Source organism: Moschus berezovskii, chromosome 13 (genome assembly GCF_049115385.1).
Source record: "Moschus berezovskii isolate FMDL1 chromosome 13, NW_MosBer_1.0, whole genome shotgun sequence".
NCBI lineage: Eukaryota > Metazoa > Chordata > Mammalia > Artiodactyla > Moschidae > Moschus > Moschus berezovskii.
The window spans coordinates 9,460,853-9,487,980 of NC_142472.1; the positions used below are offsets into that span (position 1 = coordinate 9,460,853).

General features: G+C 42.7%; 1 protein-coding gene across 2 annotated transcripts in view; it reads left to right on the forward strand.

Moving 5' to 3' along the window:
• Window positions 1-27,128, forward strand: part of NALCN (sodium leak channel, non-selective) — a 270,915-nt gene that overhangs the window by 52,087 nt on the left and 191,700 nt on the right. The window contains exons 7-9 of one of the 2 annotated variants that reach the window (XM_055426858.2): window positions 17,145-17,287; window positions 17,411-17,515; window positions 25,493-25,579. In XM_055426858.2, the coding sequence (XP_055282833.1) occupies window positions 17,145-17,287; window positions 17,411-17,515; window positions 25,493-25,579 (335 nt within the window). The remainder of the gene's footprint in view (window positions 1-17,144; window positions 17,288-17,410; window positions 17,516-25,492; window positions 25,580-27,128) is intronic. The other variant, XM_088842841.1, reaches the window with a different exon arrangement.

Below are 27,128 nucleotides of genomic sequence, written 5' to 3' on the forward strand. Positions count from 1 at the left end.
ATATTTTCAGTGCCTATTGCAAGTCAGGAAAGATGAATGTGGAAATAAGATATTTCTTGAAAACATGACATAAATAGGTAATTTTGAGAAATCACCAAGATGTATTGGTTCAATTAGATGGTTGGCAATGCCAGAATTTTGTGTAGATGGAGAACAAATCTAGGCTCCTTGGAGGCCTCTAACCCAAGGCCTTGTCTCTCTGAGTGATTCACATGGAATGCCTGGATACTTTCTTAAGCACTCTTGGAGACAATCTGTGTATAAACCCAGATATGGCCTATCCCAGGCCAGGCCACCAGGGAAGCCCTTAATTTCATTAAGAAACATATTCATTAGATGAATGAATAGTAGTGATTACTTGATATTAATCATTATCACTGATTTACCATTATAAATCAGTGAATTAATTTTCTTAATGACTTTTTTTGAGAGATTATGTTTATGGGGTGGTATGCAGATTCTTAAGGCTTCCCTGGTGGCTCAGATGGTAAAGAAATAGCCTGCAGTGCAGGAGACCTGGGTTCGATCCCTGAGTCGGGTAGATCCCCTGGAGGAGGGCATGGCAACCCACTCCAGTATTCTTGCCTGGAGAATCCCATGGACAGAGGAGCCTGGCGGGCTACAGTCCGTGGGTTGCAAAGAGTCAGACACGACTGAACAACTAAGAACAGCACAGCACATGCAGATTCTTAAGAAGACAGTTTTTTTTGGTTATATCTTAAATTAGCATAGAATTTTCCCTTTAATTTCTACATAGAAACTTAGTATAGAAAAGATTGTTTACTCAGCTGCGAATTCATCTCACCCTGGTGTCAGTTAGGAAGATTGCTCCAATTTTTCTGAAGGGTAAAATGTGAAATATCTTGAGAGTTAATACGACCACATCTACTTTTCTAGTTATCCTCTCAATCAAGCAAGCAAGCAATATCTAAATAAAATTTTTAAAAAAGAATGTAAACCAGATTGGAACCAATGCCTTCATAGTGAGCTATGTTGGCTCTTGATAGTTTCCACTTTCTTTCCTAAAGGTCTTCAGAGGATCTAGACTTTCTAAGATTAATGGTTGTTTTTTATATTATTGAGGCTTCCCTGGTGGCTCAGATGGTAAAGAAACTGCCAGCAATGGAGAAGACCTGGATTCGATCCCTGGCTTGGGAAGATCCCCTGGAGGAGGGCATGGCAACCCACTCCAGTATTCTTGCCTGGAGAACCCCATGGACAGAGGAGCCTGGCCGGCTACAGTCCACAGGGTTGAAAAGAGTCAGACATGACTGAGCGACTAAATGCATTTATATTATTGACAAATTTTCTTTCTCAAAGTCAAGGTTACATTGACTTTTTGCTGGTTTTATAATTGTTCTCATTTTTAGTAGTTGTTCTCAGGGATGACAGCTTATTGATTTACTAACAATCTATCTGATGCCTGTTAGTGTGCTAAGGTTACCTCACCCACCTTTTCTTTCCCTCACATCCCTCAACATGTCTTTCCTTGTTAAACTCTTGATCATGTCCTATCCAGTTTAATGATTCTCTTCCTCAAGGTATTAGATCCCTCTGTTGTTTATCCTCATGTTCCACATTGCCAGGAATCATTATTATTTTGCAAACTTCAACCTCATTTTTAACCCTGACATTCTGGACACATTATATATGAAGATCTGCCAACCTGATGTATTTATTTATTTGGAGTTACATATCCAACCTTTTGCCTTTTTTTAATGTCATTTTATGAAATAAGACCTCCAAAGAGAGTCTGTAGACTTGCCAGGTGACGCAGTGGTAAAGAATCCACCTGCCAGTACAGGAGATGCAAGAGACGTGGGTTCAATCCCTGGGTCAGGAAGATCCCCTGGAGTACGAAATGTCAACCCACTCCAGTATTCTTGCCTGGAGAATCCCATGGACAGAGGAGCCTGGCGGGCTACAGTCCATGGGAGCACAAAGAGTTGGACATGACTGAGCGACTGAGCACACATGTACAGAGTCCCTCGGTAGGCATCTTGGTTTCTCTGGGAATTTCTTCTTTGTCTTTATCTGATTATTTATTTTTATATTGACCAAGTGTTACTCCTTGAGGCCTCTCCCAGCTTCCACCCAGTGCTGTTCTTATTTGAAAAGCTTTTCTTTCCATTTGGAAAGTTCTTCCTTAGGTTTTCATTGGAGGCAGTTTCTAGGGAGCAGTACTCTTGCATTTCCCAGCATTGTCCTCCACCCACCAGCAAGAAATGTGAGTAACTAATAGGTAGTCACCCTCAGGTGAGAAATTAAGTGTACACAATTTAACACATCTTACGGCTTCCAGATAACACATTAGAGGCAAAGTCTACTCACCCGCCTTTGCTCGGGACCCAGATGCTGCTGGGTATTCATGGAACTTAAACAATGATGGGTCCGTGCATGTTAAGTGGACCCGTGACTTAGGAAACTCATTCAACCAGTATAATTTGTGATCTGTATTCAGTTGAGAAATTCTTCTGTCCGTTTGTTCAAATAGAGAGAAGAGAGAGCTGAGTGATTCCTGGGTTTGTGTGGGATGTGCCATAGGGAGGATGCCCCTGGGTATGGTTGTATTTTACTAGAAACTAGAGAAATCATAGCAATGGAACAGTGCGGGCTGTAAATTACAGAAGCCATCTGCCATAGAGGGAACACATTAGGAAAATGCCACCTGTTCCTACATTAGTCTGGCCCTGGTCTCAAAATTTCACATGTCCTATTGTGTTTTATTTGCTCTTTCTCTGATTCATGTAGCTAGCAAATGACTAATGAGATTTTTATACATTTCAAACATGAATATCCTATTATCTGATTCAGGTTTGATTTTCTTTTCTTTCTAGTGTATATGTATGTGTCCCTTGACTGTTTTCCTCTCAATTCCTTTCCTGGGCAATCAGTTATTTTAGAACATATTTTTATTAATTTAACAATTGTTTATCAAGGACCTGCTAAGATATAATGAGCCAAACAGACAAAAAGTCCTTGCCTTCCTGAGGCTTCCACCTCCTATTGGAGGAGAGAGGAGATAATCTGCATTAACAAGTAAAATAAACTGTGTGTGGGTTTCCCGGGTGGTACAGTTGGTAAAGAACCCACCAGCTAATGCAGGAGATGCAAGACACGGGGGTTCAATCTCTGGGTTGGGAAGATCCCCGGGAGAAAGAAATGGCAACCCACTCCAGTATTCTCACCTGGAGAATCCCCATGGATAGAGGAGCCTGGTGGGCTACCATCCATGGGGTCAAAGTCGGACATGATTGAGCGACTGAGCACGCACACAGTGTGCAATGTGCTGATTAATGTTGAGAAGAAAAACAGATGAGGGAGAGCAGGGATGTGTGAGCAGGAACTGCGATCTGGGGTAGGGTAGCTGTGAAATCTTCCTTTAAGTAAAACTGTGATCTCTGCGAGGCAGCAAGCCCTGTGACTCTCAGGGTCAGAGTATGCAAAGCAAAGAGATCACTCAGGGAAAAGGCCCTGGGAGTAGCGTGCTCAATATCCCTTGATATGTGGAAGCGCTCATCTTGAGAGTAGAAGGGGATGTAGGCAGAAAGGCAACCAGAGACAGATCGTGGAAAGCCTTATGTGGCAATAATGACTTTGGCTTTTACTCTTAAGTGAGATGGGAGACTGGGGGCCATTCAATGTGGATAAACAAGACTGATCAGAAACGCCGTGCTTGCTGGCTTGGGAACAGACTGAAGAGAAGCAGCAGCAGAGGAGGGACCCATTAGGTTGCAATAACCCACGAGAGAGATGGTGGTGCCCTGGACCAGGGCGGTAGCAGTGGAAGTGGGAGATTCTAGATACACAGTGCTTTTAAGTTAATGGGTTTCCTGATAGATTTGCTGAGTATTAAAAGAGAAAGATCACTCCAAGGTTTTTGACTTGAGTCATAACTGATTAGACGGGGTCATTGTTAACTTCCAGAAGAGCATGTTCAGGGAAGGGCAAGAGGATGAGCAACTCAGCTTTATCACAGGTTAAGTTTAAGGGATTCGATTAGACTAAAGATGCTGAAGCTAATGGAACCTCTTAACTTTTTCTTTTAAAACAGAAAGCCAGATTGACTAATGAAAAGTTTACATGATTAAATTTAAAAAACTTGAATTCTTGACTCTACAGTGGATCAGTGAGACTTGTTTTGTTATGGTCAAAAATGCAAAGTCAGCAATGGCTCAGATGAGCATATTCTCTGTGAAATAAAATGATCAGATTTGTAAAATCTTACACAATGTCAATTTCACTGAAGCCATGTGACATTATTCTAGTAGCTTGCCAAAAATCATCAAACACCCTGCTTCAGGAATTCTCTGTTAATAGATAAATGATGTGCTGAAGCTGCCAATGAATATGGTTTGATGGACAGTTAAGGAAAAATATACCCTACATTTCGCCAAACTCTATACGGTTAGATTTATATTTCCCTGAGATGGCCATTGTTATGATCATCAGTTGTGAGTTCAAAGTAATTTTGGTGGTTTGCCAAAATATTTCCTGTTCCAGCACTAAAAATTTCTCATATTTCTTTGCCTAGAAAAACAAGTTTTAGACTGATAGTCCTTTCTAGTATGTGACTTTCTGTGGGTGTGGCTGAGTTTAGAAATATGTGTGTGTGAGTATGTGTCTGTTACGCTTAGGACTTTACCTACATGTTAACATTTTTCAGCAATAACACTCCTTTGGCAAGTTTTTCAGAGCATTGAAATGAGATAAAGTATACCTCTTATTTTTAAGAGCTATATATATTTTTTTATTCTTGAGAAATAATTCAGTGATTCATATTGTTAAATCATAACGATTTAGTCATGAAATCCAAACCCTATATTTAAAAAGTAACAATCTCATGTTTGAAACATCTCCTTTGAACATTTCCAAGAATCTTAAGTCTTTATGGGACATTAAATTCTTAATTTTACCTTGTTATTTTAGATCTAGGATTAGAACTCATTCTTTCGGCTAAGAGTACGTGTAGAGTATGAATTCCTGTGGTTCAGCATGCCAGTAATTCAGGGCAAGGTTAGTAGAGTGGGATTTTTGTGAGGAAAAAAGAGCTGTTTTATAGAGAGCCTTTTTGAACTTTGCCTTATTTTGTTTTCCTGAATTACCAAATCTGCCTCAGGTATTTGTATGAAACTCTAACATATTTAAACAAAAAATTTTTGATAGTATATTTTTTCAGACTGACAGCCATTTCTGAGAACAGTGCCCATGGAACAGAAGCTACTGTTCGTCAATGCAATAGTCGAGATAAAGTATGCTTGTAAGAGAGGCCTTCCATGATGGCTCAGCGGTAAAGAATCCACCTGCAATGCAGAACCTGGGGGAGACGCAGGTTCAATCCCTGGCTCGGGCAGGTACCCTTGAGGAGGGCATTGCAACCCACTCCAGTATTCTTTGCCTGAAAAATCCCATGGACAGAGGATCCTGGTGGGATACAGTCTGTAGGGTCGCAAAGAGTTGGACACAACTGAAATGACTCAGCCATAGCACACACAAGCTTATAAGAGAAAACCCCAAAATGGGCCAGTGCAAGCAAAGTATGAGTTTCTCTCTTCCTGAAGTCAGCCTCGTATGTGGCTGGTGGGTGACCTCTGTCCCTTGAAGTCATCCTGGAGGACGGGCATATGGCAGCCCTGATGGTTTCATTACTTCGCCAGGCAGAGGGGGCCACAGCAGGCTCCTGCCTCGAAAAACTGTGTTTCTACCACCCTGCCTTGCCCTGGAGAAGGAAATGGCACCCCACTCTAGTATTTTTGCCTGGGAAATCCCATGGACAGAGGAGCCTGGTGGGTCACAGTCAGTGGGGTCACAAAGAGAACGACACAACTGAGCAAGGCACACTCCCTCCCCCAAAGAAGAGAGTGAGTAGTTTTATAGCGCGGGTTCAAAGAGGGCGTGAGCAGCTTGTGGGTGTTCTTCTGATGGGTTGGTGGTGGGGTAAGGAGGCGTTAGCATCATCTATCCTCAAGTCCAACTGGTCTGGGGTCTACATGTTTGTGGGCAACCTACCATTATTAATTATAAACTTCTCTCACCTGGAGGGGGTTGCAGTCTCTGAAAAACAGCTCAAAGATGTTGTGTGTATCCGTTGATGGGGAAACAGGACTTTGCCCCAAGGCTGCTCTTCACTATTTGTTTCTCCCTGATCTCGTGTCCCCTCCCTTTCCTAGTGAACAACTGCTTGAATCTGCCCACTGGGGCTCAGGGAAGGTCATGGAGGCTGAAGGATGGCTGTTTCCTATAATCAAAGAAACAGGAGACAAAGAAAGGCTTGGCGCCCAGGAGCCCCACAGGGCCCTGCACAGTATCGATAAGCAAAGGACAAAATGCCCAGCCAAGTATAGCTGTCTTCTAAAAACTAGCCATTTACGTGTGTGTGTGTGTGTGTTCAGTTGCTCAGTCATGTCCAACTCTTTGTGACCGCGTGGACTGTAGCCCCCCAGGCTCCCCTGTCCATGGAACTCCCAGGCAAGAATACTGGAGTGGCTTGCCATTTCCTACTTCAGGGGTCTTCTCGACTCAGGGATTGAGCTGTCAGCTCTTACATCTCCTGCACTGGCAGGAGGATTCTTTACCACTGAGCCACCTGGGAATCCCCACTTATATTAAAGTCAAAACAATTGTATCTTATATAAAAATTCTCTATGTTAGTGATATGTTCTACTTCTCAAATGGTTATATTTGTATCATGGAACAAAGTCATAGAATTTCAGATCATATCACTGAATGACCAGAAGGTACACACCAAAACTTGAGTCACTTTTGAATTTTAGGTGGTTCTGATTTTCATCATAGATTCTTCCCATCAGTGAAAGTAAGTACAGTTTTGCTATATTTTAAGGTTTTATCCTCTGGAGTTGAAACCATCTCCATCTAGTCATGGGAGACAATAATCTGAGGAATACCGAGGGCATGGCGAGGAGGCCCATCCCTGTCCTCTCCCCACTGCAAACAGACACACAGAAGAACCCTTGCAAATCCAAAAGCACTGGAGGAATTTCCCCCGCCTCTCCCCTCCCTTTCCTTGGGGCTAGTCTGTTTAATTTTAAAAGCAGAATTTTGCTTGCACAAAGTACACCAGACAGGAATTTGTTCAAATTCCTCCAAACCAAGCCAAGAAAAAAGTTTCAGAAAGTTCAGATGTGCATGGCCGAGTGGAAAGAACAGTTTCTGGAGGCAGGCATGGATGCCTGGGAACACGGCTCCAGACATTCACTGCTGGGTGACCTCAGGCATGCGTCGCAGCCTCGCTGGGCCACCGGGTCCTCATTTAGGGAATGGGAGTGAGAAGGATGAGCCTGCCAGGGTGTCAGTAGAGAACCAAAGCCTCTAAAAAGGGCCCTGCAGGTCCCCTAGTGGTTCTCTCCGCCTGTGTGATCTCTGACAGCTCCAGGGAGCCTGTCTCGTTGTTCCTCTGGCTCTTTGTCCGGGAGGCTGCAGTTTCCCTAGGCAGGGGCTGCCCCAATACAGTCCAGGCTGCCATCACTCTGCCCAGAACCCGACTGTCCTTAGGTCTAGGCTTTTAAACACAAGACGAAGTGGGAGCTAAGCGCCCAGTTGTTATTGTCTGGTTGCTAAGTCACATCCAACTCTTTGTGACCCCCTTGGACTTTAGCCCACCAGGCTCCTCTGTCCATGGGATATTCCATTAAAGAATACTGCAGTGGGTTGCCATTCCCTCCTCCAGGGGATCTTCCCGACCCAGGGATCGAACCTATGTCTCCTGCACTATAGACGGATTCTTTACTGCTGAGCTGCCAGGGAAGCCCAAGCACCCAGAGACCTGTGTAATGGTGACAAGCCCTGTTCTGACTGAGGAGTCCGTGCCAGGAACTTCCCAGAATTTGCTGCTGTTGCCTGCTCATTGCCCCGTGAGATTTCCAGAAGAGCAGCCAAGCAGCAGCGCAGTGGTGAGGAGGATGGGCTCCAAGGAACGTGTGTTCAAATCCCGTCTGGACAAAAGATTCCACTTGTCCCACCCTAGTCTCTTCCTCTGAGCTGCTTCTGCGCCGAGCTCTGCTCAGTGGTGTCCGAGTCTTTGCGACCCCACGGACTGTAGCCTGCCAAACTCCTCTGTCCGTGGGGTTTCCCGGGCAAGAATACTCGAACAGATTGCCGTTTCCTCCTCCAGGAGACCTTCCCCACCCAGGGATCGAACCCACGTCTCTAGCATCTCCTGCATCGGCAGGTGGATTATTTACTACTAGGACCACCTGGGAAGCCCTTTCTTCCTCTGTGAATGGGCTTAAAACACCAGGGCGGCTGCTTCAGTGAACAGAGTGATATTAGGATCTGTGAGCGCCCAGTGCTATCGGTTGAGAATAAAACTGTGGATCTGTTTGCCTTGCTGAGGACGCTTATGGGAGAAGGGTCCCCTGAGGCAGCAGAAGGAAGGGGGTGGTGGTGGACTGGGAAGGAAGTAGAGTGATGCCCTGGAGAGGGAGCTGGCAAAAGGCAGCCAGCATCTCTGTGACTGCCAGTGAGGGCTATGGAGCATCCTTTCACAGGCAAAGCTGGACTGCTGTCCCTGCACCAGGAGCCCTGGCAGCTGCTGTGGGTGACCAGCTGGCCCCAGCCACCATCTCTTCATAGAAGTCAAGGCAGACAGTCCAGGTCTGGACCTCCTCCAAGAAGGCAGTGGAGCTGCCTGGCCAGCTTTCAGAGTCAGCTTCTCAGCTTGTTGTCTGAGGCATTCTTCCCTCCTTTGACACGCGTTTTCTGTCTGAAAACTTCCACCAGAACCTCTCCCTGAGCTGCTCTCTGCTTTGAAACTTTCACTGGCACCTTCAGCTTCTTCTCTGCATTTTGTCCCGATGAACTTTTCTTTATGTTCGTAGGCTGGGCTGTTCTTGTGGTGCTTACCTTCACTGGGGGGAGGAAAAGAAAGAAACTGTACACTTGAAAATTTGGACGAACGTTTTGAACTGCTTCCCCCCTCCCCCACTGATAGGATAAGATACATAATGGTGTGTCAGTCCTATTCGTGTAGCCCTAAAAATCAAGCTTTTGGGGGAAAGGAAGCAAGAGACATTGAGAATCTGTCATGCAAATAAGGTCAGGCTCTTGATGGTCTCTTGTCTCTTTTTAAAAGGAGAGAGATCCAAGACTCTGAGGTCAAAACAGAAGGGTTAAAAGGTTGGCAAACTTAAATGGGCCAAAGGAAAGAGCCTTTTTACTCAAGTAGCTGTGTGGATAGTGCCCCCTTTAAGCATCAGCAGTTACTGCTGGCAATGTGATATAAGTCTGTCAAAGTAATAGCAGGTTTATTCAAGTTGAAGAAAATTATAAAACGTGGCTAATATAGTGGGTACTTATTCCCGATTCCTAAGTTAGCACCATTGATGAGAAGTCAGAGTGGTGGTGTCAATCAAATGAGACTTGAGTAAAACATACAGTTCCACTTCCTCATCTCGCAAAAAGAGGCAGCTCCTGCCCTGTCTTCCTATTCCTAATCTGCAGAGTTGTTGAGTGGACCTGTTATGGCCCTCTGTCAAGAGGGTACATCAGCTAATGACAATTATTAGATTATAAATTAAATTATATAAATATAATAATAAATATGGGGCCTCTCTGGTGGCTCAGACAGTAAAGAATCTGCCTGCAGTGCAGGAGACCCAGGTTTGATCCTTGGGTTGGGAACATCCCTTGGAGAAGGACATGGCAACCCACTCCAGTATTCTTGCCTGGAGAATTCCATGGACAGAGGAGCCTGGCAGGCTACATCCGTGGGGTCTCAAAGAGTTGGACACAACTCAGCAACTAACACTTTCACTTTTTTACTTTCACTTTCAATAATAACTATATTATCGAGTAATTATAATCTTTCTTATTATTGATGAAGAAGAATGAGTAGGAGTACATACCTGCTGGATAATAATTAAACAAAAGATTAGTAAAGCTCTGAATAATCACTCCACATTCCAGACATATTTCTATACACATTGGAGGCTAGGTGGTATTTCCAGGACTGATTTTCTTGTCTTTCTCCTGACCAAGGGTGAAAAAGTGAGCATCACGCCATCTGCCACATTGCAAATGCCTGATTGCTGTTAATGTCAATGAGTCTAGTACTTGCTCGAAAGGTCAGCTCTCTGGCCAAAGGAGCTCTGGCCCATGTGGCAGTCTGGCCAGCGTGGAGAGCCACTTCATTCCAGGCGTGAGCCGCCCGGATCACAGCTGCCCAGAGCTCCTTGGCTTTGGTTGAGTTTGTTGTGCTGTTATATAATGGATACTTGGACCATATCCCATGAGGAACTGTTGTTGTTTTTTTCCTTCCTCCTTCTCCACTGCCCTATTGTCACTCTGTTGTCTGCGTTGAATGGTGCCTTAGAGTGTGTCGTTAAAATCAAGCAGAAGAACAGGCAGCAGTTACGGTGTAAGGAGGAAAAGGTGTGAACAGGGGAGACACACAGATGGCACAGCAATATTCTGACATGGCGTGGGGCCATCCTTTCACCCCTCCGCTGTTACCAGAGCAGAAGCCAGATTGTGACCAAGCAGGCTATATGTGGGCTTTCCTGGTGGCTCAGACAGTAAAGAATGTGCCTGCCATGCAGGAGCCCTGGGTTCGATCCCTGGGTCAGGAAGATCCACAGGAGAAAGGAATGGCCACCCGCTCCAGTATTGCTGCCTGGAGAATTCCGTGGACAGAGGGGCCTGGTGGGCTTGGACATGACTGAGACACAAACACTCTCACTTAAGATTTTCCTGGTGGCTCAGATGGTAAAGTGTCTGCCTGAAATGTAGGTGACCTGGGTTCGATCCACAGGTCAGGAAGATCCCATGGAGAAGAAAATAGCAACCAAGTCCAGTATTCTTGCTGGAAAATCCTATGGATAAAGAACCCTGGCGGGCTGCAGTCCATGGGGTCGCAAAGAATTGGACATGACGGAGTGACTAACAGGCTACATGTGAACAGAGAATCATGCCTTTGCACGTTAATTCAGAATTCTCATTTTAACCAGACATGCTCATTTGTCCATGCTATTTCTGATCCATACCTTAAACCCAAAAGAAGTTATTTAATGGCTTCTGGTTTCTGCTTCAACATGTGAAGAACATGTTAGAAGTTATCAATCCTGCTCTCACAACAAGAGAAAAAGCTAAACAAACTAAACACCAGCAATTCTAAAAGTCAGCCATGCTCTTAGATCTCACGGAGAGTTGAGGTTTCAGGGCACATTCAGGCCTTGCAATCTGGAGAGACAACAAATACAGAAAACCATTGCTCCCCAGGGGGAGAAGCCACTGGTGCCAGAGATACTTAAACTAGAATTGAGTAATTGCTGGAGGCTGAACATGGACTAGATTAGGAGTTGAAAATCCCCTCATTTTTAGGGGGACCCAAGGCTTTTGTGAGTTTTACCTGCAGAAGACATACCTGGTTCTTAAGGTGATGATCAGAGAAAAATTCCCACATGCTTCCTGCAGGGGAGAGGAACAGTGACCATTTTGAAATAAGCCCATGGCCCTCTGTTCTTCATGACAAAGTCATGTCCTTGAGGACATCTACCTCCTCAGAGCCTCATCTGTCCCCAGAGGAGGGCAGGCAGATGACCAGAGCCACCTCCAGCCTCTCTGTATCACACAAACCAAGAACATAAAGGCTAAGAAATTCTTCTGAAGGTCAAAATTCCTGAGCTTTAATCATAAGATTATAGAACGTTTTCCCTCTCCAACACTGTATCATCACAGTAACAGGGGTCCAAAATAATATGAATAACTGGGTTACAACCTAGCTGCAAGACACAGAATCTGCTTAGAAGAAATTTAGGGGGAAATCTAAAGACAGCAGGAGAGACAGAAATGGAAGCCTTTGACAGAGCACAGCCTAAATTCTTGCCAGGTTATCCTAAAGTCTGACACTAAAGGCCTACTAACTTCAATTACTATCATCAATGGACGGGTTCAAAATTGGGAAAGGAGTACGTCAAGGCTGTCTATTTTCACCCTGCTGAAGTCTTTCATTGTAAGTTATAGAAATTTTATGTTTATCATGACACAAATAACTATTTTTAGTGAAAATCATATGTTATTTATATTTATCACATTTACTGTAAAGTATATTTGGTCAATATCACTGAGATATCTTTCTTCCATCCCACTTAGACCTGAATCAAATTTTAATATGCTGCTGAAAATAAAGTCAAATTGTTTCATTCCAGGCTTGGTTGATCTTTTGTCCTTTTGTTTATTTACTAGTTCAGTTTTATTCAAAAATAAAACAGGGAGTTCCCTGGTGGTCTAGTGGTTAGGATTCAGCACTTTCACTGCCGTGTGGCTGTTCAGTTGCTAAGCTGTGTCTGACTCTGCGACTCCATGGACTACAGCACGCCAGACTCTTCTGTCCTCCACTATATCCCAGAGTTTGCTCAAATTCATGTCAGTTGAGTCAGTGATGCCATCTGCCTCATTCTCTGCCACTGCCTTCTGCTTTTGCCTTCAATCTTTCCCAGCATCAGGGTCTTTTCCAGTAAGTCAGCTCTTCACAACAAGTGGCCAGACTATTGGAGCTTTAGCATCAGTCCTTCCAATGAATACACACTGCTGTGGCTCAGGTTCAGTCCCTGGTTGGGGAACTGAGATTTTGCAAACTCTGTGGCATGGCCAAAAAATAAAGATAAATAAAATTTTTTAAATAAAAAAAAAAGAAATTCTAACTATTGTGGCTCTTCTGAGGTAGACGGACCAACCTTACCTTAAAGTTAATTCTTACTTCCCTTGCTTATGCATGATAATGCAGAAATGTGAACAAAAAGTGCCCCCAAATGTGAAGACAAGAAAGCCTCAGTACTTCCTCCAAATAGTTGGTTCTAATTTTGGACTATTGTGAAATTCTAATCTCATAACTGTCAGCTCCCTAAGAATTACATGAAGTCCTGCCCTTTTGGCCTTGATTTCTTTTGAACGTACTTTCCAATAGATCTTTCAAAAGTGGGTGAGGAAGCTCAAACACTCTGGAAGAAACCACATTTCCCGCATGATGTTTTGCTTGCTTTTGGAGAAAATTGTGAAAGCTACTAAGTGACATTTATTCCGTGTGTTAGTGGTGACCCACAGACATCTTCACGGGCAGAGCCTGAGGCCCAGGAAGGTGACACAGCTTAGAAGAGTGGACGATTTGAATGCTAAGGAAGGTCGCTGCATGCTCACTGTGGCTCAGCACAGTTTTCTTCTGTTTTTTAATCAACTAATGGAAAATAAATTTCCCCCGTGCTCTTTTGATCTAAAATCTCTGCTCTTCAAAGGCAGGGGTGTGACAGTCATGACCTCTGCTCTGCTGCTCTAAGCTCTAGCCTCTGTGGAAATTGCCCAGCTCCAGAGGCAGGGAATGTTTTAGTTGGCCTGTGGGCTCAGCATCCTTGGAACTGCTCTCCTTAACGCCTAAACTTTCCTGCCCGTGTCAGCATCAGCCTTGTCAACACTTCTTTTCCATTTGTGAATCCTGTAGTTAAAGCTTTAACTCCCCTTTTCTCGAAGTACTCTATATTTAGCACTTGGGCGTTTAGAAATTCTCTGAAGAAATATATTTCAAGTACGAATCTTTATGACTTATAACAAAGTTTAACTTAGAAAATATATGTAAATATACAGATGCTTTTTTTTTTCTATATGGCCTTTGATCTCATCTCAAAGCTTTAGTGCTGCGAATGGTAAGGTAACTGATAAAGTGGTTTTACTAGTGAGGCAAGGTTGTACCAAATGAGTACTCTTTTTCTTTTAATCCTTGTTGCTTCTCATTTGTCCCCATTTGCTGCTACACTTTTCTGCTATTCTGGGTGCTTTGGAATTCGCTGATGCTCTGATTTTTCTTCCTGCATGCAGAGACCAAGAGAGGCTGTCAGATGTCAGCCAACTTTAGTAACCTCTTAGTTTGGAAATTTAGTTGTATGCACCTTCTAGTTTTCAATTTCTGGGCGATGAGCCCACGTATGGGTGGATATTGGTTTTATGTCCTTTAATAATTTAATTCATTTATAGCAGTGGAATTTGTTGAAGTGAAAATGTTTACCTATATTATATTTGTCTTACTATCTTTCTGTTTTATAGATTGGAAAACAAAGGTACAAAAAGGGTAGCAGGAGACAGAATTAATTGCCTCACAAACATTCAGGTCACTGATCCAGAACGACTCAGTTAATTCTAGTTTCCCTACTTATTCTCTGTGCCTTAGACAGATTCCCTATACTTTATGTGCTTTATCTCTCCCGTCTGCAAAATAGGGAAATAATGACACATACTCATATGTCATGTGGATTAAATACTGACTTTCCTCTTAATCATACCTTCAAAAATCTGCCCACATATTGTTCCTTTGCCCTTCTTTGCATTATTAGTAGTATTTTCGATGAGAAAATTCTCCCTGAAAATACAAAGTCCTATTTAATGATTTACTACCTTATGTTTTGGTGTTCAGTAAACACCATGGAGGGCTTCCCTGGTGGCTCAGAGGTTAAAGCGTCTGCCTCCAATGCGGGAGATCCGGGTTCGATCCCTGGGTCGGGAAGTTCCCCTGGGGAAGGAAGCGGTAACCCACTCCAGTATTCTTGCCTGGAGAATCCCATGGACGGAGAAGCCTGGTGGGCTACAGTCCATGGGGTCGCAGAGAGTCGGACACGACTGAGCGACGGAACGGAAACACCATGGAAACCAAAGGTGGGCTCCATTACATGCATTTTTGTTACTTTAGTTCATCCTGTGAGAACGTGGTTTCAGATGAAACCCAGTTCTCAAATTTACTTCATTTCAGTTAAAACTATAGCACCTAAAGTGTTAAACCCCAAGTGGCAAGTGTATATGGTACACATCCTTTTATTATTATATCTTTACTTGACTTGAATGCTAGTTTTATTTTCCACATTGTTACAGCAAATGCTATAATCTAAGATTATTTTATTGCTAGAGTTATTAAAATTGCCCTGGCTTGAACTCAGAAACAACTTTATCAAAATCCCAAGAATAACACTATTGGTACCAGGTATAAAATAGATAACTAATGAGAACCTTAGTTTTCTGAATGTTGAACTGTAAGCCAACCTTTTCACTCTCCTCTTGCACTTTCATCAAGAGGCTCTTTACTTTTTCTTCACTTTCTGCCATAAGGATGGTGTCATCTGCATATCTGAGGTTACTGATATTTCTCCCGGCAATCTTGATTCCAGCTTTTGCTTCCTCCAGCCCAGCGTTTCTCATGATGTACTCTGCATATAAGTTAAATAAGCAGGGTGACAATATACAGCCTTGACGTACTCCTTTTCCTATTTGGAACCAGTCTTGTTCCATGTCCAGTTCTAACTGTTGCTTCCTGACCTGCATACAGGTTTCTCAACAGGCAGGTCAGGTGGTCTGGTATTCCCTTCTCTTTCAGAATGTTCCACAGTTTATTGTGATCCACACAGTCAAAGGCTTTGGCATAGTCAATGAAGCAGAAATAGATGTTTTTCTGGAACTCTCTTGCTTTTTCCATGATCCAGCGGATGTTGGCAATTTGATCACTGGTTCCTCTGTCTTTTCTAAAACCAGCTTGAACATCTGGAAGTTCACGGTTCACGTTTTGCTAAAGCCTGGCCTGGAGAATTTTAAGCATGACTTTACTAGCGTGTGAGATGAGTGCAATTGTGCAGTAGTTTGAGCATTCTTTGGCATTGCCTTTCTTTGGGGTTGGAATGAAAACTGACCTTTTCCAGTCCTGTGGCCACTGCTGAGTTTTCCACATTTGCTGGCATATTGAGTGCAGCACTTTCACAGCATCATCTTTCAAGATTTGAAATAGCTCAACTGGAATTCCATCACCTCCACTAGCTTTGTGGCATCCAGTCCCATCACTTCATGGCAGATAGATGTGGAAACAGTGGCTGACTTTATTTTTCTGGTCTCCAAAATCACTGCAGATGGTGATTGCAGCAATGAAATTAAGACACTCACTCCTTGGAAGGAAAGTTATGACCAACCTAGACAGCATATTAAAAAGCAGAGACATTACTTTGTCAACAAAGGTCCATCTAGTCAAGGCTGTGGTTTTTCCAGTGATCATGTATGGATGTGAGAGTCAGACTATAAAGAAAGCTGAGCGCAGAAGAACTGATGCTTTTGAACTGTGATGTTGGAGAAGACTCTTGAGAGGCCCTTGGACTGCAAGGAGATCCAACCAGTCCATTCTAAGGGAGATCAGTCCTGGGTGTTCATTGGAAGGACTGATGTTGAAGCTGAACCTCCAATATTTTGGCCACCTGATGTGAAAAGCTGACTCATTTGAAAAGACCCTCATGCTGGGAAAGATTGAGGGCAGGAAGAGAAGGGGAGGACAGAGAATGAGATGACTGGATGGCATCACTGACTCAATGGACATGGGTTTGGGTGGACTCCGGGAGTTGGTGATGGACAGGGAGGCCTGGCATGCTGCGGTTCATGGGGTCCAAAGTCGGACACGACTGAGCGACTGAACTGAATTAAATGAGAACCTACTGTGTAACACAGGGAACTCTATTCAAGACTCTGTGGTGACCTAACTGGGAAGGAAATCCCAAAAGAAAGAGGAGATATATGTATAGGAATAGCTGATTCACTTTGCTGAACAGTAGAAACTGTTAATAACACAACATTGTAAAGCAGCGTTCAGTCAGTTAAGTTCAGTTCAGTCGCTCAGTCATGTCCGACTCTTTGCGACCCCGTGAATCACAGCACTCCAGGCCTCCCTGTCCATCACCAACACCTGGAGTTCACTCAAACTCATGTCCATAGAGTTGGTGATGCCATCCAGCCATCTCATTCTCTGTCATCCCCGTCTCCTCCCGCCCCCAATCCCTCCCAGCATCAGTCTTTTCCAGTGAGTCAACTCGTTGCATGAGGTGGCCAAAGTATTGGAGTTTCAGTTTTAGCATCAGTCCTTCCAATGAACACCCAGGATTGATCTCCTCTAGAATGGACCGGTTGGATCTCCTTGCAGTCCAAGCGTTACTTCAAGTCAAAAGAGCAATCCTTAGGAACAAGAACAATAAAATGCTGCATGTGATTTGAGTCCCTTTAGAAGCTCTCTTGTCATTGAGAAAATGATCATGGATAAATATTGTTTTTGTGAAAAATGTCTTCTCATTTCAAAAGTCCACCCCAAGTCAGCCAGCCTCCCCCTCCCTCTGTCTGGGCAGGAACCAGCATCTTCACTGTGTATGAGGCCGCTTCCCAGGAAGGCTGGGTGTTCCTCATGTACCGAGCCATCGACAGCTTTCCCCGCTGGCGTTCCTACTTCTACTTCATCACCCTGATCTTCTTCCTCGCCTGGCTGGTTAAGGTACTCTCGCAGTTCCTCCTCATCAGGTCCATGTTCTCTGACAGTTTCTGCAGATCTTTTTGCTTTGATGGCCCTCCCTCCCTCTTGCCCAGCCTTTAAGTGTGGTCTGTCCTTTTCTTGCAGAACGTGTTCATCGCTGTCATCATAGAAACATTCGCAGAAATCAGGGTTCAGTTTCAACAGATGTGGGGGTCGAGAAGCAGCACTACTTCCACGGCCACCACGCAGGTACCTCCGGGGTGATGACGTCACTCAGAGACGATGGCGTCATCCGCTCGAGCTGGGCGTGTGCCTCCGACCACCCTTGGGAACTGAGGGACCTTGAGAAACCCCTCTTATCATGGGCTTTGGTGGCCAGACTCACTGAGGGAGCTGCTTAAACTTATGGTTGCAAAGGCCCAAACCCAGAAGAACCAAATCAGACCCTGGGGGTGATGGCACCTATTTTTTTTAACAGTTCCAGGGGTACGTTTGATACACAACCAGGCTTATCATCACATTTATTAGGTACTTTTGATTTGATTCTGCCTCCACATGTCCTCGAAGGGCTTGCAGATAAAATATAGCAACTGGATGGACTTCCCTGGTGGTCCAGTGGCTAGGATTTAATACTCCCAATTCAGGGGCTCCAGGTTCATTCCCTGGTCAGAGAACTAGATACATGTTGCATCTAAGAATTTGCTTGCTGCAACTAAGACTTGGCATAGCCAAAGAAAAAAAAATATAAGTGTAGCAACTGTGGAATTTCCCATTTTAATAAATACCCATATATTTGCAAACCAGTATAATGGCCCATATGTAAAGGATTAGAATCGCTGACTAGAAAATTTATTTCATTCAGAATGAAGCAATCATAATAGAATAAATTATGAAAAAGACCCCTCAATTCCAAATGCTTGCCTGTGAATTTTGAGGAATTACTGCATGTTCAGAAGGTTTCCCCTGTGCTTCCAAGAAATTGGAAGTGACCATGCTGTATAAAAATAGCATGGCATTTATTACATAAAAGGGTAATTCAGATAAAATTCTTTGTTTTTATTTTTGACTTTGTTTTGTGTATTTGTTTATTTGGTTAGAAAGGAAGAATAGATTTATAAATATCTTTTTCTGGTATGAATCTTTATAAAAAAGAAAGAAAATAAAAATTCCTAAATTGAGAATGAAATGCTTTTATGCCTCATAACTATTAACCTAACGTTAAATTTTAAGATAAGTTTAACTTTGTGAATATATATACAGGTCTACTAAGACAAAGATATCTCTTAAAGATTCAAGGTAAAAATTTTACTTTGAAAATCTCCAAATTGAACTTTTAATAATTATATGATTATTACTTTAAATAATACCTTATTTTTTAAAATAATTATATTTATGACTATGTATAATGAAAAGAATTCAGGATAGTGGCTCACTGGGGTAGAGATGGGGAAGAAGAGGAATAAAATTAAGGAGAAGTGCAAAAGTAACAAAAATAATAAAATAATTATGTTTAACAGCTAACAGTAAAAATGCTATTAAACATGCTCATCTTTGGAAAAGCCTTATGCAGCATCTTTGTAATATTGTGAAAGTTCGAATAGTCTAACCAATTCCTTATAGATGAAATAGTATTAATATTTTTCAGTTTTGTCAAACTGCTATTCAAACTTCCATGAAAGATTTTTTTAGGTGTCATCTAGGTTATGTCACAGATGGCATGTAGGAAAACCTTCAACGAGTCCACCACGTATTTCTGCTCTCATGATTTTAATGAACTATGAGAAACTATACAGTAACAAGTGCATTGCTGGCTTGTCTTTTAAGTAGAGTGACACCCTCATGAAGGTGTGTTTTCCAGAATAGACATTGAAAATGATGTGTAATATACAGCTATGAACTCCACACAGAATCCGCATTTGATATTCCCGAGAAAGGACCTAAAACGTCCTTCAAAACACATAATGCTCATTAAGTAACTCTTACTTGTCAAACCACAGCTGGAAAAGTGGTATTTGGAAATGCCACCAAATCAGCCAGCAGTTTTCCCAGGAAATGAAATGTAGAGAGACTGTGAACACAGTTGTACAAAATTGCTTGGATGCAAAATTGCCCTTAATCAGGAAGAATAAGCCAGTAATTCAGAGGTAATGCCTCTAGGTATTCGACAGAGGTAATCACACAGAGAATTGTGAAAAACCTTCATTAAGAAAAACGCTGTGGCTGAGGACCCGGTTGCTAGGCAACCGAAAGCTCCTGCAGCAGCCTCTCTGGTAAACCACCACTTGGGGTGCCTGGCAACAGGCCACAGGCCCCGCCCAGGCCCTCCCCAGCCCCTCAGCAAGTGATCCAGATGCTTTTGTGTGTGTGGAAGGGAGAGATGTCATCTGCCATGATTCTGTTAACATTTGTAAAATCTGACACAAAATCTGTGCCTAAGGACCTCTCATTAGCTGGTTTAAAACACTAAATCGGAAATTTCTAGTAAAGCAGATGGGCTTTCAGGAAATCAAATGAAAATGGTTGTGTATTGTGAAGCACACAGCCTTTCTGAAATGAAGTCAGTTCTCACCTTCCTCTAGTATGGAGGTCGTCTGCAGTTATTCTCTGTAAGACATCCTCATAGAAGGGCGAAGAGGGTCCCAGGCCTGGTGGACTCGGTGATGTTCCTCAGTCCCTGGACTTCCCCAGGTCTGTGTTTGTAGAAAGGGAAATTATACACGTTAACAGGATAAAGCAGGGGCTTTCCAACATCTTAGGGGGTTCGATGGGAATTGGCTCTGATACAGGCTGCTCAGAGGCAAAGGAGAATCAGCGATGAGAATGTTTTCTTTAAAATAACAAAGCAACCTCCCTCCGAGTCACAGCACAGAAACAAATTACAGAAAAATTAATGCCAAAGGTCTTGTGGAGACCATAATAGAGCAGGACGCAGGAAAACAAAGGGGAAATGACATGGAAATTTTCGGATTAGTAATCAGTAGTTTGCTTGAACCCCGATGGGGGGGGGGTGTCTCTGGCACCTGTGGTTATTACATACGGGTCACTATTGCTGCTTGCTCAGTTATGTGTTGGGTTAAAGTGCAAGAGATTCATACATCCAGGATGCCGTTGTCCCCTGTGTCAGCCCACAGTAGGACTCCCCATGCTACGAGTCCGTAGCGGGTGTTGGCCCAGAATTGGATGTTGGGATGGGCTGATGTGCTAGTGGACCGTGTCCTCAGCACCATGTATCCCCAGTCCAGAGTTGCACGCCCATCCTTAGACACTTCACCTTGGATACCTGTTGCTAGTCGCAGGGTCCTCTGATCTAGGCTGGTTCATGATAGGGTTGAGCTTAGAACTGAAAGAACTACCAAACTGTAGGGCCCCAAAAGGCTATGTTTTATATGATGAGAGATACAAGACAGCCTCTGCCCATCAAAACGCACCCAACTTTTATATACAAAGCATGGCCCAGTAAGGTCATATTGGAAAAGTGAAGTCGCTCAGTCATGTCTGACTCTTTGCAACCCCAAGTGGCATACCAGCCTCCTTTGTCCATGGGGTTTTCCAGGCAAGGGTACTGGAGTGGGTTGCCACTTCCTTCTCCAGAGGATCTTACCAACCCAGGGATCGAACCTGGGTCTCCCATATTGCAGGCAGACACTTTACCATCTGAGCCACCAGGGAAGCCACAAGGTCACGTAAATAAATATTCTGATTGTCTAAAAACAGCAATCATTCCTGGGTCTGTCACTGTCTCTGACTTGCTGGTTCATGTTTTCTGAAGAAGATGGAAGACTGATAAGGGTGGAGTTGATACAGGGACACAGGGATTCTTCCTCCTTTGTAGGTCCATGAGCACTCTCAGAATATGGACTCCTCCAATACCTGAACAACTTCTGTTTAAATATGCAGCTCAGATTAAAAGGCTGAAAGGCATAGATGAAAAGGCATGTGATTAAAAATGAAAAGAAATTCTCCTCTCTAAAAAGACCGTGTACCACATAATGTTCCAAGACAGCCCTTCAGTAGAAATGTGTTTACTGCATCCTAAGACCATTGGTTTCCACATGAATATACATCATTAAAATATGTGAGAAAGCAATTTAGTGAAAGCAGTTTCTGGGAAGGGCTATTGTAGGAGGTACAATAGTGAGCTCCTTCTAATAAGAAACTATAGTAATGGAACAATACATTCATCACAGGAAGCCATAAATGAGAATTGTGTTTTGTAACCCTGAGTCATGGAATATATTATTTAATAGCAAAATCAAGTCAAGTATCTACCCTCATTATTTTGTGTGATAATGACTATTCCCTTTTTTTTAAGATGATTGGTTTGGAAAGAACCCAAAGAGCATGTGAATTTCAAAATAAATTTTGAATTTCCTTTTCATTAACAAATGTATATATATGTCTTGGGTTTGGAATTTTAATTCAGTTGCTAGTAATTGTTCCTGTTACCAAGATTCATTCTCTTCCACCTACCATTAAATAATCTGTTTTGTTGTTGCTGATGATGATATTCTGCCTAAACTAGACCACTCCCCAGAGCAAATTTCTTAGCTAAATCAAGTGGCGCTTTATAAGACCCTAGCAAACAGTTGCAAACAGATAAGCATGAGATGATTCTCAAGATTGAAATCTCCATGGATCCCATGTGATTGTACTAAGAGCAGAGTGCTCATTGGTAATATTCCATTAATTCATACACTGTCACAGTAAATCATAACATGGTCTGCCCTATTGACTTTAAAGCCATCTTATTTAATTGTCATGAAGTGGGTACCGTTTAGTTGAACGTTCTGAAGTGGGTACCGTTATAGTCTCTGCTTTGCAGATTAAAAAAGACAAGGATTGGACAGCTGATTATTTGATCCAGTATTAGGTACCTGGCACATGGTGGAGCTGGCACTCAAAACCAGCTTCCTTGGCCTTGAGGGTCTTTTTTTTCCCACTCAGTCTTGCCCACTCATTACAGTGCCTGCTGTCAATGCACTGTCTTTTTTTCTGGCATCTCTTCTCTTAAAAAACAAAAAGTTTTCTTGTTGGATGAAAGATGGAGAAAGGGCCACTCTCATGCGTTTTTACTAAGACTGTAAATTGGAGCATGTTGTTTACAAAATGGTCTGGCAGTGTGTATCAGTAGCCTTAAAAACATATGAACTCTTTGACAAAGAGATTGCACTTCTAGTAATTCATCCTAAAAAATTCTGGACCGTGCTCAAAGATATACATTTGAGAATGTTTATGGAAGCATTTTGGTAAAAAAAAAAAAAAAAAAGAGAGAGACAGGAAGAAGATTAACTCTAGCAATAAATTATTGATTTTAAATTATAAAATTAGAATAAATGAACACTACTAAGTCAGGATTGAACTTTATTGATATGGAAATATTCAAGTAACATATTAACGCAATAGAAAGGTTTCATGTTTGTATGTACATATGTGTGGGCATAATACTGGGAAGGTTAAATCTAAAATGTTAGGGGTAGTTGTCTCTGGAGAATGCGTTTAAGATTTTTTTTTACAGCTCATACATATTTTGAAGATTTAATAGTAAGCCTGTATTAATAATATAATTTGAGGGGAACATTTTATGTCTTTAAAATGAACCAACTCATTATACATTCAAACCGAAGCAACTTGCGTTGTTAGTTTCAGCCACGAGGGACAAAATGCCTCAGAAAGTGACTCATGTAAAATAGAGTTCCTTTCTCTCTCATGTAAAGTTGGAGTATGTCATTCAAGGTTGCTATGGTTGTCTGTGTTCTTCAGATACAGAATCCTTCCACCTTTTTGCTCTGCCTTGCAAAACTTCCATTTCCAAAATTGCCTCCTAGTCTAAAATGGCTGCTGTGGTGCTAACCCTTACATCAGTATTGCAGAGAGCAGGAAGGAAAAAAACAGAAAGTTTCTGCTTGTATTTCATGGACAGTGTATAATTACATGATTATAATCTTGATGAGCTTCACAAATGAAAAAGGATTAGTTCTTTTTTATTTTGATGGTCATAAAATTTTTCTTACTTTGGAAGACAAGGAGAACAGATATGAAGCAACAACTGGCAGCCCCTGCCATACTCCCCTAGGAGCTTCAGGTCCCTAGGATTTATGGCTCTGGATAATATGCTGTTACATGTGTACCTCATGTAGTTACTGTTAATATTAACCAAGCTGGATGTTGTGTATTCAGGGAACCAATGAGAAATTGACCATATTTGCATTTTCTTCACTTTATGTCATACAAAGAAGTGACCTTGAGAGAACACTTTCAATAAAAATTAAATGGATTCATTTAATTTTGGTTGACTGGAAAAAAAATAATTTAACACAGAAAATTAGTCTGCTGATGATGAAAGTAAATGTGTGCCCCAGGGATTTTTTGCCCCCTGATAAGAGAAGAGAATGTTTATACAGAGGGTTCCTACCTTGTGGCTGGCAGGATCACTTTTGTCTTTTCTCCTTAAAAGCAGACTTCCAGACATTTGACAGGTATTTTAAAAGGTTCTTATACAGTTTCCATGTCACCCAATGTATGTATTCTGAGAATGAGCCTATTTGTGATACCTGTGCTTGATTCTGCCACTAAACATACTTTTAAGATTCATTCTAAAGGGAATCAAAATCCTGTAAATGGACAGCTGAAAAAAATCATTTGTAACTAGGATCTTGAATCAGAGAACCTTTGTATAAAGGTGCACCTCCACTTTGTCATTTTAAAAATACATATATGAGGACTTTCATGGCGGTTCAGTGGTTAAGACTCAGTGCTTCCACCGCAGGGGGCCTGGGTTTGATCCCTGGTGGGGGATCTACAATCCTGCATGACTCATGGTAAAAAAAAAAAAAAAAAATTATCTACTACCTCTGTTACCAGGGGTTTGAAATTATAAGTCCTAGGTAATGGGATCTTGGCATCATCTCATATTTCCATATATAATTACCCTTATGATCACAGGGTCAGAGTAACAGGAAGACATAAATATGGCAAAGAAAGTGTTTACGTGTGTGAAATAGGGAATTCGGACAGGAATAAAGCAGTGAGTGCTTGTACTTGTGACTTTTCTTAAAAAATAAAGAGCCATGCTGCTGCTGCTGCTGCTGCTAAGTCGCTTCAGTCATGTCCGACTCTGTACGACCCCATAGACGGAAGCCCACTAGGCTCCCCCGTCCCTGGGATTCTCCAGGCAAGAACACTGGGTTGCTGTTTCCTTCTCCAATGCATGAAGGTGAAAAGTGAAAGTCGCTTAGTCGTGTCTGACTGCTAGCGACCCCACGGACTGCAGCCTACCAGGCTCCTCCATCCATGGGATTTTCTAGTCAAGAGAACTGGAGTGGCTTGCCATGCCTTCTCCGCCATAATTCCACCCTATTCCACCACACTCCCACATGCACACCTAAGGAATTGAAAAGAAACTATATATTAGTGGGAAAATACTTATAAGTCATAAATGTCTTCCAGCTTAGTGCATTATTGATAGATAACTAAATTTTGAGGTAGTGCAGTGTAAGTTAGATAACCTACACATCCAGCAAGTTGGTTGTCCAGTTCAAGGACTGTCAGATTTTAGTATCCTGTACAATCCTGAATTTCATCATTTATGTCTTTTAAGATTAAAAAGAAACAACTTCTTCCCTTCATAAATGTGTACATAAAGTTTTTGCCGAGCAGATTAATTGTGGCCTCTGTAAACTGATTTCACAAGGACTTTTAAGTGCTTTGTCATTCTCCTACGTTAAAACAGCACTCCCCCGCTTCCTCTCGGCTACGTGCACATTTCTTATTTTTCTTGAGAATGTTTTTCTTTTGGTTCAGTAAGAACTGTCCATTAAATAAAGATAAAAATTTGCCATTTTTTGTTAAAGCATGCCAGGCTTTGGTATTCTAATTATCATTTTCTCTGAGATCTAATATATAATAATCAACATAATAGAAATAAGATACCTACTGTAAAGTCTTTCAGGGAAGAATATTTGGGTAATTCTATGCAGAGCATATTCAAGGCAGAAAGGGCCGGATACATAGCAAGTGCTCAGTTAATGCAAGCCATTATCCTTATTATTATTATCATGCACTTAAGTTTGCAGTGTTAAAATGAACCTCACTGGAGTGACTCATGCTGTAAATATAAAAGTGTAACAAGACAAATCTTTGATAAGATGAAAATGTAAAAAGCTGGCATCAGAGTTCTTGATGTTCCCTGGGAAGTGTTTCTGACTCATCTCCCTCTTTGTCTTGAAGATGTTTCACGAAGACGCCGCTGGCGGGTGGCAGCTGGTAGCCGTGGACGTCAACAAGCCCCAGGGACGTGCCCCAGCCTGCCTCCAGGTGCGGTATAATGCCATTTCTAAAACTCACCCCACAAAAGGCTTTGACTTATTCTACACAGGGAAACCCATAGCACTCCAAGCTCTGCTGCTGCTGCTAAGTCGCTTCAGTCGCGTCCGACTCTGTGCGACCCCATAGACAGCAGCCCACCAGGCTCCCCGGTCCCTGGGATTCTCCAGGCAAGAACACTGGAGTGGGTTGCCATTTCCTTCTCCAAAGCATGAAAGTGAAAAGTGAAAATGAAGTTGCTCAGTCGTGTCCGGCTCTTAGCAACCCCATGGACTATAGCCTACCAGGCTCCTCCATCCATGGGATTTCCCAGGCAAGAGTACTGGAGTGGGATGCCATTGCCTTCTCCCTCCAAGCTCTAGACCTGCCCAAATTTGTGGGCAGTATTTTGCTCCATCCTGTATCCCCAGGACCTAGCATCTCTTTAGATACACACTAGGGATTTGGTAACTTTCCGGTGAATGAATGCACACAGGTGATAGACCAGTGGTACTGAATCAGTGAGGAATTTTGTTGTCACGTTGACTCTTATAAAACTTTTCTTCTCCAAAGGCCTGGAGTTATTTGGGGGAAGGGGCAGTCGAGATCATACTTCACTTACGTGGGTGCCTCACCGTGTATCTGGGAAAGAGCTACGTGTAACACATAGTCTGCTGTTCTTTGTCTCTAAGCTTTCTAAGCAACGTGATGTAAAAAGGGTGGGTTGGAAAGATCCCCTGGAGGAGGGCATGGCAACCCACTCCAGTATTCTTGCCTGGAGAATTCCACGGACAGAGGAGCCTGGCTGGCTACAGTCCACGGAGTCGCAAAGAGTCGGACACGACTAATCGACTAACACGCTTTCACCCATAATATGGGGAAGGGTTTATTACCTGCTCCAGAATGAGAACACACCTTCTGTCTTTCCTCTGGGTCTTTCTCCAGGTGGGGACTGGTACATTTCAAGGATTGGCAATTAAGAAGCAAAATACTGTCCTCTGAACCATTACTGTAGGCTGTTTTTCATATGTAAACGTATATGGCAGTTTAATCGTATATTTATTCATTTCTATCCATTAAAAGGATGGATCAGAAAAGGAAGAGTGTATGGTGAATATCAATACTATTAAATACCATCCTGCGCTTCTCTTTCTGTCATATATTTGATGGTGACAATGCTGCAAATAATTCAGTTTCTATTCCCCCGTAGCTCAGTTGGTAAAGAATCTGCCTGCAACGCAGGAGACCTGGGTTCAATCCCTGGGTCGGGAAGATCCCCTGGAGAAGGAAATGGCAACCCACTTTGGTATTCTTGCCTGGAGAATCCCACGGACAGAGGAGCCTGGCAGGCTACTGCCAGGGGTCACAAGAGTCAGCCATGACTTAGCTTCTAAACCACCATAACTACCTCTACTACTATTATTGCTACAGTACTAACAATAATAACAACCACTGTAGTAACAGCAGCTTCTTGCCAAAAGAGTACTTCCACTTACAAGATTCATTAATCCACCAGCTGATATTTATTGACACAAAGACAGTCCTGAACAAGACAAGCAAG